Source organism: Anguilla anguilla, chromosome 8 (assembly GCF_013347855.1).
Source record: "Anguilla anguilla isolate fAngAng1 chromosome 8, fAngAng1.pri, whole genome shotgun sequence".
Classification (NCBI taxonomy): Eukaryota; Metazoa; Chordata; class Actinopteri; order Anguilliformes; family Anguillidae; genus Anguilla; species Anguilla anguilla.
Window position 1 is genome coordinate 34464069 of NC_049208.1, and position 12279 is coordinate 34476347.

General features: G+C 41.0%; 1 protein-coding gene across 1 annotated transcript; it reads left to right on the top strand.

The window, feature by feature from the left end:
• The first annotated feature begins 1424 nt into the window (after positions 1-1424).
• Positions 1425-11966, top strand: nagpa (N-acetylglucosamine-1-phosphodiester alpha-N-acetylglucosaminidase). Its single transcript, XM_035431200.1, has 11 exons — positions 1425-1559; positions 2952-3440; positions 4355-4494; positions 4601-4709; positions 5277-5405; positions 5992-6194; positions 6992-7039; positions 7457-7585; positions 8008-8139; positions 8477-8558; positions 8998-11966. The coding sequence occupies exons 1-11, from the start codon at positions 1474-1476 to the stop codon at positions 9302-9304; spliced, it is 1854 nt and encodes a 617-aa protein (XP_035287091.1). The 5' UTR covers positions 1425-1473; the 3' UTR covers positions 9305-11966.
• Positions 11967-12279: the final 313 nt, after the last annotated feature.

The following is a 12279-nucleotide window of genomic DNA, read 5'->3' on the forward strand; positions in this document are numbered from 1 at the left end:
TCTGGTCAAATGACAAACACTATTTTGAAAGTGAAGCACAGTCTGTGTTTTTGCTAGTTTTCTGCAGGTGTATAAAATCGCATTTCTCCTATTCTATAAAGCAAAGCTAGTGTGAGTGTGACAAGGAGGGACTGATCTTCAATGACAACTGGAGTGCAGGGTGGGGCACAGGATGGACAATTAGCTAAATATTAAATATTTATGAGCAATTTACTGTGGTAATGGGAGAGGGCATTCGCAGATATAGGCTATAGTTTTATAATTATGGGTGGAGCTTATGGCTTAATGCAACTTTGAAGCGTAGTCTCAGGATCAGTGTTGTACACTGCAGGAAATGTCTCGTTGCTCTCTCTATTCCGTTTTTGTGATGAAACACAATGATAATAAAACAATACAACAATCAATATTCATATTTCCTCAGTATTGAAGCCAAGGCTGGAGACATTGGGAAGAAATGCATTTTTTAATTAATTGACAGATTTATCATATTCAGGACTCATAAGGCGCATAAAATGATAACCACAAAGTATGTTTGATTTATTTCAAAACTGCATCAAATGCTATCAATAGGCACTGATGCAATTAAATAATTTCAGTATTTTGAAGTTACATGAATGCCTTGGTAATTGACTTCTGACTGTAACAACTTGACAACTGTTTAATAGATGCTGGATTTGCAGACCCTAAAATGTCCCTTTTGCTGCTATTCAGCAAATCTCAATTTTGATTTCAGTACAGCCCTTGGTTGGAACTCATTACATTACAGGCATTTAGCAGACGCTCTTATCCAGAGCGACTTACACAACTTTTACATAGCATTTTTACATTTATCCATTTATACAGCTGGATATATACTGAAGCAATTTCGGTTAAGTACCTTGCTCAAGGGCACAACGGCAGTGTCCTACCCGGGAATCGAACCTGCAACCTTCCGGTTACAAGCCCAGTTCCTTACCCACTGTGCTACACTAACTCAGAAATTAGTTTTAAAAATTATGCTGACAACATACAGTAAAATCCAATAATTTTGTCCCTGAAAGTTGTGACAGAGGTGATAAAACTTTTGCTGTGCTATTCAGTGCAAACTGCAGGCCATGGACCCACTGTTCTGTGCTGATACACTCAATAATTTGATTTGAATTATGTCTGTTAGCTGCTGACAGATACCTGCAAGTTACTGGTGCAGTGGAATTATAGAAATTATCTGAAATAATGTCGATTTATGATAAAGCTGAAATATATGTGAATTATTTGTTTTAATTACCCTATTTAGTGTACTCACTGTATTCACTGCAGTGTTACAATAGGCCTACAATTATTAGTTTGAATACAGAGACTTCCGTTCCGTAGATTCCACTTTCATTGGTAGATGGTAGATTAGTTTAGTAGAATTCGACCAATGGCTACAAATCACGTGAGTTATAGTCATGTGACTGGAGTGTGTGTCAAAAGTGCAGCATTTTAAATAGCTTTATGGCTACATACCGCGTAGATATTTTATTTCTTTTGCTGATTCAGTACTTTTTGATAACGTTTCAGTTGTCGGAACAAAACGATGGGTAAGTTAAGGACTATATTTTAACAGTAACCACGTAGCTTGCTGGCGAATTGTACTATTGGCTTGGGAACTAGCGAGTTAGATAGCCAGGAAGTTGTTGCATGGGGGCTAAATTAGGCTTGCTAGCTAGCCACGTATGTTTTGCAAAGCTTGCTATAAACTAATAGAATGGTTGCGTATTATACTGTACAACATGTGGCAACATGTCGGTGGCTTTTAGCACTTAATTTAAAAAAAATATATATCTAACGGCAATATGGCACCTTACAAAATAACTGACATGGGCTCAGCTGTACAACGTGCATTCGATACCTAGAGAAGGTCTCTCTTTTTTTTTTCTGGATTCAGATATGTAACCTTTTGTCCAATGCGGTGTATGATCACCGGTTTCCTGCATTCAATTCAGTACCTAATGACAAGCTGCAACTTTATATTTATTTGCTGTGTTGACAGTGAAAGTCTGGATACATGTTCATCCTCTTCCGTTTCAATGCACATTGAAACATTGGCTTTTAGCATTGCATCTTGAAAGTCAGCCTTTGTAGTCTTGCTACATTGTATCCATGGTGATCCCGTATATTGAATTCACAATGTATCCCCACCTAATTATTTCATTATTTTTTAAATGAATTATGGGCATAACTCAACTTACTGTAAACTCAAATTTGGGTTATTCAGATATTATTTTTGGAGTATAAATATTTTGCTGGATTGATATTAGTATTTAATACAGAAATGAATGGAAAGCTCATAGGTTGTGGAGGAATATATAGTTACATGTTATTAAAATTGTTTGGTATATATGAACATTTCTGTGTACTGTAGTGTGTCATTTGTGCCATTTGTGCTGAAGACAAGCACAATCTGTTATCAAAATGTCTGCATTCCTTTGTGTTGAACCTTTTGAACTGCCTCTGGTGATAAAACAGGTTTATCCTTCTTCATCCTTTCTTTTTTAATTAATCACATATAACTATCTCTCATCCATTGAGTAAAATATCTTGTCTAGTGTTTCTAGGTTTTACAAGGTTTACTGGTCAACCAGGGGTTGATGGTCTTTATCATTTTAGCAGTTCAGATGCTGTAGTCACTCACACTATTCACACTAATTCTGGCTCTCCCAGGACAAAGCATTTCATCTCAGTCTTTTGACTTTGATATTTGTCCTCTCAGCAGTTATAATTGTAGTAGCTGTTGGAATCAGAATGAATTACATTTGCAAACTATTGTCTGGAAAAATGCTTTAAAGCATGCTTCAAATATGTTTGTAATTTTACAAAACTTCAGCTTATTAAAGTTGTGCTTTCAAAGGACAGTTATACCATGCATGTTTTTGATGAATCTAGTTTTTTTTTTTTTTTAAACTCTCTTATGGTCTTCTTCCCTTCAACAGAAATTCTTTATATGAAGATCTTTTATTGCCATACCCCCCATTCCAGAGACATGGCCCTTCCCACTCCCATCGGTTTGTGAGGGAGTGTCAAGCAGTCGCCTATGGCAACGTCACACACGAATCCTGGAGGTCTAGCAGTAGACCGGGTCTGCCTGTGGCAGAGTCCCAAACGTTTGTTTCGAACATCGCCACTGGCTTTGATAAGCCCATATGGGCCACCGGTCACATGACCTTTGTTAACAACCCGCTGCAGACTGTTTCGGTGTTAGAGCCAGGTGGTGCGGGGGGCTGCGGGATTGGCCGATTAGAAACGGTGGAACGGACTTCCAGACCAAAGAAGTGCCTATATTCTCAAAATGGTGGTTATTTCCGTACAAAGACTGGGCAGTGCCTGGGAAACGTGGTGAGTGATGGAACACTGGTGAGAAACAGCAAGGGGATACAGAATGCTCAGTTCGGAATCAAGAAGGATGGGACTTTGGTGTTCGGGTAAGAGAAGAACTTCTTTGGTGTACACTCATTTTGTGCAGTTTTTTAATGGGAAATGTGGCACAAGGACAAAAGACAAAATGTAGTCTGTAGTGTAGTGTGTGTGTATAATACATGTATATCCAATGGATATATGTAAAATGGATACATATTTTGTCTTGTGTTCTGCTGCCTTTTGAATTTGGCATTTTATTTGTGCATGTACTTTATGTAAATATATGCACACAAACAATGACTGACAGAATTTGCTGGGAATGCTCTTTAATTGATTAACCGAGCATGAACAGAGAAAGTACACATGCCCCAGAATTGCATGTGATGACTCCTCTGTGATGAAGAATATTAGAATCACAAAAAATGAATGGAACATTGACTGCTCACAGACTTCCTGCAGGACAGGAAAGTGTAGCTCATAATGTATGCACCTTGTACGAGTAACTGTGTGGCACCATTTTGTCTGTGCTGTCACTATTGGTTTTTATGGGGTTTTTATTTGAAAGGGATGACCTATAGGAGGATTCTGGCTCATTTACAATGCTTCGCTGCTTGTCAGCACGGGTGGCACAGTGGCGCTGTTGCCTCACGGACAAGGACATTCTGAGTTTGAGTCCCGGCCAGGTCCTCTCTCCCACTCCGAAAGACATGCGTGTCAGGTTAAGCACACTCCTGCCATTGGCCTTGACCGAGGCGCTGGCCTTAGAACTGGAGTTGGTCCCCGGGCGCTGCACTGTGGCTGCCCAGTAGCGACTAGGATGGGTTAAATACAGAGGACGAATTTATCCAGTGGGGTTCAATAAAGTATGTTTTATCTGTCTTTGTGATGTCATTTCAGTACTCCGTCAAGCATGTGTTTGATCCAGACTCTCAGCTGTCTTTCGTTCTGTTGGTCCATATCTGTCTGTCTTTGCCTCCAGGTACCTATCGGAAGAAGACGTATTAGATACGGCAAACCCCTTCGTGCAGCTAGTCAGCGGAGTGGTTTGGTTGTTGAGGAACGGTTCCACCTACATCACGGAGAGCACGGCAGTCGAGTGCGAGGAGACCGAGGAGACCGGTAAATCGGCAAGGCTTCTCGCACAACGGGCTGCGCGTGGGCGTAATCCGCGTATTGCCTTCGTTTCGCATTTACGTTTCTGCCGGCTACCTGGCTGTGTTTGCAGGGCATTTCCCGGAGTTTGTGAACACGGTGTCTGCGAGGACAGCAGTGGGGCACGATCGAGACGGCCGGCTGGTCCTCTTCCACATCGACGGGCAGACAGGCATTCGAGGGTGAGACCGCGAGCCGGAGCCGACCGAGGTTCATTAGCACGGATATCGATCTTAAAGAGTCGCGCGCTGTTGATGCAGAGCTCCATCTCCACGGCTCCGTATTAGATGTAGGCTATCCATAGCAGCAAGGCAGTGGTACGTACTCTCACTGTAAACTTGCTTGTGCTGACAGCAGGGGTGAGTGGTATGTCATCTAAACCAAGTAGACCATCTTCATATTATGCATGATATGATTTGACTCTGTACATCAGACATCTAAACAGTTGCATTAAATGTGTGTTAGAATAGACGCATTTTCACTTCACCCCACGCTAAATTGATCTGCTGTTGCCCACATTTTTATCAGTTTCTGTAGAGATTAACACTGTTTGCTTCTTCAGTGACTTCATGGGTATATTTATTTAACAGTGCTGAAGCCTGACTCGTCAAATTTATGTAGCCATTGCCTTTGTAGCGTGTAGGCATTCGCTTCATATTTGCTTAGTGTAGCAAAGCAAATTGTTCCTGCTTTTTAGTATATTTGCAGTGGAATGTAGTCATGGCAGTGGGGGTGTCTTTCCCTACCAGGATGAATTTGTGGCAGGTGGCAAAATTTCTTAAAGACCAGGGGGTCGTCAACGCCATTAACCTAGACGGGGGAGGCTCTGCGACTTACGTGGTCGATGGATCGCTGGCCAGCTACCCCTCGGATCACTGGTATGTTAAAGAAAACCACCTTATGGTATTTACAGACCAACAAATATTTAAAATACTGGATTTTTAGACTAATTTTCACATCATTGCCATTGTTTGCAATTGTAACCTTTCTGAAGGGATTCAATTTGTTTTACAAACATTGTCCTGTTTGAGTTATCTTTACAATCCATGTCTGATAAAAAAAAAAAAAAAGCTGAATTACAGCATACAATACAGCTGCTAAGTATTTATTTTTTTTTTTTTTGGCTCTGTGCTCCAGCACATTGGTTTTGAAATGAAGCCATAGACATGATGATAAAGTACAGGCTGTCAGCTTTAATTTAAGGACATTTATGTCCATATAGGCTTATCCACGTAGGAATATATAAACCCTTTTTATATTTACTATGCATCAAAAGGGCTGCAGTCTTATCTTGTTCCAAATATAGATTCCAAACAAGACAATATACAGTAGAAGTACATTGAAGATCATTTCTGTCATATGAAATGTGTTTTTTATTGTACTACTTATTGGAGCCGGCTAAGCTAGGCAGCTGATTTAAAAGCAATGCCGCTATTCTGCACCTCCCGTCCCCGTTCTGCGCAGTCACGAGCCCATGTGGCGGTGCCCGCGCAACGTGTCCACGGTGCTGTGCATCCACGAGCCGCTGTGCCAGCCGGAGGACTGCGGCGGGCACGGGGCCTGCGTGGACGGGTCCTGCGTGTGCCAGCCGGGCTGGAGGGGACCCGCCTGCGATACCCTGGCCTGCCAGACCCCCGGCTGCGGCGACCACGGCGTCTGCACCCAGTGTGAGCGGCGACGGGCCGGCCGGCCTCCCTCTCTGCGCCCCGCGCCCGTTTTGACTGCAGCGGGGAAGTTTTAAATGCGCTAACTGTTAGCGGGGCACATGCTAACTTCCCCCCTACGGTTAGCGCATTTTAAAACTTTCCCGTTGCAGCATGTGTTTTTTATTGTGCTTTGTATAGATGTTTTAACCGTATGGGAGGTTAGCATGGCAAATGACGTTCAGTAAGATGGGTTCAAGGAGGGGTGGGTTTTTCTATTTATCTGTTCATTTGCCATGCTAACTTCCCTCTACGGTTAGCACATTTAAAACTTTCCTGTTGCAGTTTATGCATGTGTTTCTTATTGTAGTTTGTATAAATGCGCAAACCGTAAGGGAGGTTAGCATGGCAAATGACATGTTCAGTAGGATGGATTCAGGCATGGGTGGGTTTTTCTATTTATCTGTTCATTTGCATATTCATATCTCATATGTTCATATTTGACATTTGATATGTCTTGTTGCTACAGTAACCCCCCCCCCCTTTTTGACAGCTCTCAGTTGCTATTATTGATAACAGTGCCTCCTTGCCAACTGCTAGGTACTATCACAGATTAACTTCTGAGGAAGTTTTTAGCTCATCTGTAGGATTTTCCAGCACATGCATATACTGAGCCTTTATCACTGTAGGCTGTATCTTGGACATAGGCCGGTATCTACATGGTGCCTCAATCTCTTTGAGGCTGAAGCATTCATCAATGAACTTTTTCACCTTTTCAGTTCTGTCATTCAAACATCATTCTCTCTCTGGCTTTGATTCAGATGGATGTGTCTGTGATGCCGGTTGGACGGGGAGCAACTGTAGCGAAGGTACAATTCTGCTTAACCTCTTTAAAAGCATGTGATTACACTTACCGCACTGCTTGTGTCTGTCTCTGACTCAAACAAGAGGAGGTTTTTGTTTCCACCAGTTACTCTGGCTAAATTAGCTAATTGACTGTACACACCAACCCCGGTATCACTCGTAGATTAGATCACAGTAAAATGTCTCGTATACAGACAGAGTAGCAACTTTCATTTATGTGCTTATCAACAAATGTGGATAAAATGCCAGAGGGCGTAAATGTAATTAAGCAATTAAGGCCAGAAATTGACCTGAAAACCAGAAACAGATACGGCCCTCATTGCCCACCCCTGCCTTATGTGACTGAATCCTGTAAAGGTGAGGGTTATCTCCAGAAAAGAAGGTATACTGTATAAATACTAATCATTGTCTTTATATTGCAGTGTGTTTGACTGGTTTCTATGGCGACGGCTGTAACCAGACCTGTGAATGTTGGAACGGGGGGTCATGTGACCCAGTGCATGGGCACTGCACCTGTCCTGCTGGCTACCAGGGGGCCTCTTGTGAGCATGGTGGGTAAATAATAAATTTAGGAAAAGTTTTACTAAATTTATTAAATCAGTTTTAATCATGAAGTACACTTAACAGAAAAATAAAATAAAACACCCTGTTAACTACCGCGTTCGCTTTCGGCACAGCCTGCAATACAAGTTGTCAAACAAAACCTGCTCTTCAAGATTGATTCAATTACAATATCTGCGCATTGCAGATCTTTGCCATGAATATTGAGTGTGATGTGAGTGCAGAGAACATACATCCACAAATGTTAAATAATGTCAATAAAATGCACAATTTTGCAATGTAAATATCCTCCCTGACAATTTTCAGCAAAATAGCTGCCACTTCCAGGAAAGCAGGGTTGTACCTTTCTCATTATCGCACGCCCAAAATACACCTCTGAAGTGTATTTTATGGAGGTTTCTTTTTCTCCCAGAATGCCCCATAGGCTTCTATGGGGTTAACTGTGCACAGGAGTGCCGTTGTCAGGACATGTGTCCATGTGACCCGGTGACAGGCACGTGCAACATCACAAGGAAGGCGGAGCTGAACAGCACAATGCACAGAGGTACCTTACACATGGGGCAGCACATGACTGATGTGAAAAAGATAGCAGGTCTCGAGACTTCTGACCAAATTGCCATCTATTTTTAGTCAGTTTTCAATACATAACCTTTAATCGTTTCAGTTGGATAAATTTCAGTTTGAAATTACTTGCAGTTTTAATTGACAGAAATCCACCACTGTAAGCCAGAAAACTATTAGTAGAGCCCTCACTGAGGATTGGGCCTGGATGTGTCAAAATCAGACCGTCGGATTACGCTGCTCTTTGGACATATCTTGTATTTACTGCCGATTCCACATGCTTGTGATGAGACTCTATCTGAATTCTTTTGTTCCTGTAGTTGGCCACTGCTTGGCTACCCAGATGTTTAAAACTTGGAAAGAGGAGGATATTGCTCACCAACCAAAGCCTTACTTTACAGAGTAAGTTGTACCCAGTGTTCACCAGAACATCTTTCTTTGACAGGATTGGCATGAGAGGTTTTGAAGAGAATTAAATATGTTCATCATACATTGGCCGTATTAAATTCTGTCTAATCAAAAGCAGCTCCCAAGATTCAATATGCTGATACATTTGACTGGCAGTTTTATGGAAATGTTTGTACAGTATAATATGAATAAATTTCACTTGTTCACTCAACCATAAAGTTGGAAGATTTATAAAAGGTACACATGAATACAAATATAATTTCTGCACAGAGTCTATATTTGCATCCAGCCTTACAGCAGATAAGAAGATGAACAATAACCTACGCCATGCCAGCTCTGCTCTAGTGTGTTGACTGTGAAAGCTGTTGACTGTAGGGTGCGTGTGCAAAGATTAAAAGGCTGCCATGTTACCTCCTCCTCCTCCTGTTTTCAGATCCACCTGGATGGTTATCAGCTTTGTTCTCTGTGCCCTGCTCCTGGCCAGCGTGGTCTGTAACCTGGTCCAGAGCAGGAGGACCTCCGGGGCACTTCCCCGCAGGAGGGACTACTCCTACATCCCCCTGTCAGAGACCAACGGCAGGCTGAGCCTGGAGGACCTCACCGACCCAGCGTCCTTCGGTCCCGGCTACAGGGACGTGTGTCAGGAGGACGAATCCTGCAAAGCGCCAGGAAACCAGGGGACCAGCCGGCCCTCTTCAGAGAGCTTTCCAGGGGAGTCGGGCGACCAGCTTGGCCGGTAACTCCAGGGCTGTCCGGGATTGTGAGGCTTCTGGTGACCCCAGACGCGGCAGATGTCTCTGACGTTGAGGCCGTGCTGAAGCTGTTAAAGCTGTTAATGGAATTTTTCCCAAAGAGTACGACAGAGGTTCCCAAACTCGGTCCTGGGGCCCCATGGGTATGTTGGTTTTCGTTCCAAACAGTCGCAATCCCAGAATTTTAACAAGCTGTGATTTTTTCTTAATTAGGTTCTTTTCACGTTTAGAGGGATTAAGATTATGGTTGGAACAAAAACCAGCATACACAGGGGGGCCCAGGACTGAGTTTGAGAACCTCTGGTGTAGGGGATTCCTCGGAGTCCCATCCAAAGGTATGGTAAGGCTCTCCGTGCAGCCCACTGTTTCTACTTCATTGTCACATTGTACATTCGGGTATGTACATGTAAGTCCCTGTTTGTCCATCTCAGTTTATGTGTGCCGAATGCTCTAGCATAAAATAGCTATAGAAAATCGCTCAAGTTTGCTACAAGTTGGTGACAGTTGACCATCCCCCCCAACCCCTTCACTATAAAGCACTTTAAAATCCATGAAAGGTACTACATAAATGGATTTAATGATGTCATCTGCTTAACCTGAAGAGTTTTATTGTTTCCATTCCTAGTTAATCCTACACTGTGAAGTCTTATCTTTTTTATCATTTAAGACAACCAGTATTACCCTGTCCCTGTCCCTATATTTGAGATCTTGAATGTTTTTACAGGGCTGATGCTTTAGGGTGGCAGTGTTCCTCGCTGTTCAGCTGTTCGGTGAGGTCATCAAAATGGAGACCTGGATATCTTTGTATCAAAATTAGAAATGTAGGCTGTTACTATAGGAACATATGGGTATTTAAGATCCATGTGATCGAAGGAGGTGTTACCTTTCAGCATATTAAGATGCTAAGATGAATTCCTTAAGATCTTAATATTTTACTGATTGCACAGCAATCAATGTGCATGGTCCATATGACTTACGTAGACCATACATTTGTGATTTACTGCCAAATTTAGATTTTAAACTTGTACCTGTAATCAGTTTAAGGGTGAATTATCATAAAACACAGTTCAGATAGTGCCAAATAAAGTTTCTTTTTATAGACAGCCATTCAGCACGTGATCTTAAATTAATTTAGAGGGAAAATGTATATTAGGAAAATTGTTACTGGTCAGAGTGACCTTTAGACAAAATTGCTGATTACTGTTGCCCTGGGTTGCATCTTTTTAAAAATTTGATCCACTGAGACGACCTGGGAAAATGAGTTTTGCAGCCATGTTGTGTTTTTAAAAAATCTGCCTAAAACACAATTTCTTGGCACATTAAACAATTTGGCTTGAAACTTGAAATGTATGATACTGCCAGTCTGCCATGTGGCAATTCATTCATAGCAGCAAGGCATATATGGCATGCAAAACTCTCCAGTTATATAAGCAAGGCAAGATGTACCAAATCAAAATGGTGTTGATGGCTTACACTGTAATCTCATTTTTCATCGTAATCCCTCAATATTGGATTTTCACCTATTTGTTTATAGAATAATTTTCATATATGACGTTTTATTTTCTTAACCTGTCCATCAAAACTTGCTCATTGATAGTGTCCCATGACAAACAAAAAAGGCACAGGGAGCATAAAGCTAATGGACGCTTTTTTGTCCATTGTGCTTTTTTGATCTTCCTACTAACCGCAGTATTAAAAAAAACAGTTTAGTAATGTCCGTGGATACCTGGATTAGTTGCCGTTTGTGATAGGGCAGTCTGTCCCATATCATTATTGACTCAACACAGTTCCATTTAACCTGCATATTTTACTGGCTTATCCACGATCAAGCGTGGTGAGTTAATTGGTGAAAAAATCATTTATAGTGGAGACAAATATTTCATTAAAATAACTTGTATTTTAAATTTTGTGTATTTGTCTACACAGTTTTCTAAAATTATTTTACGATTTTGTATTTTCTTATGATAATTTTGCACTATGAATGTTATACACGTGCATTTAGCAACCAACCAGTGTGACCAACAATGTGTTCTGAGCAGGTAATTTGCATTAGGATGATCTCAGGGTTTTTCATATCGTTGCTGTGAGATGCAAATGTGCATTCCAGAATTGTTTATAAAATGAAAGTTAAAGCTTGGAAGAAATGTGTGCTATTAATTTAGAGGTTTGAAGGAATGTATTAGCATTTGGTACTTGTCAGAGAAATGTATGTGGCCTCCATGAATTCCTATTTTTTGTGTTTTGCTATGGAATACAATTATGCACACATTTTGCATAAAATGGCATGGTCTTGCTTTCTAACATTTGATCTCCACAGTCTTGTGAGAACAATTCACAGAAAGTGTCAAGTTAAATGATGTTTGATTAGCTGTCAAACTTAATGTTCTTTATCGTAGGCTAGCAGGCTGGCTTATCAAGTACCAAATTGCTAACTTTAATGTAAAGCAGTTTTATAGGTTTCTTTTTCAAATTGAAATGAAGAAATTACTCATTTTTAAATGTGAAAATGTTTCTGGTATGCAGTACACATCCAACTCAAGGAGAGATGTGTAACAGATTCTGCTTGTCATTCTGTTCTTATAATTAACGCATGTCAAATGCTGTTTTACACTGGAATATTTTGAACATTAAAAAATTGTGGAAGAATGATGTCACTTTGATCTTATATTTTTCAGACACTTTTAACGTCTATTCTGCATTGTAAGCAGAGGAAGGAAATGGCCTTTTCTATGTAATGTTATGAAAAGCACACGTTTCTTTTACGAAAATGATGAATCACGCTAACAAGTGTTGGAAGGTACTACCAAAAGTGGTCTCCAAAATATTTTCAGTGCTCCATATCCCAGTTTGTTCATTTTAACAGTATCAATATACTGTTCAAATGATACAGGCAGCAGTCCATGCGGATGAGCCACATTTGTCATTTGTTAGCCCTTGAAGGAGACTGTTTCCCTAGAAGTTTC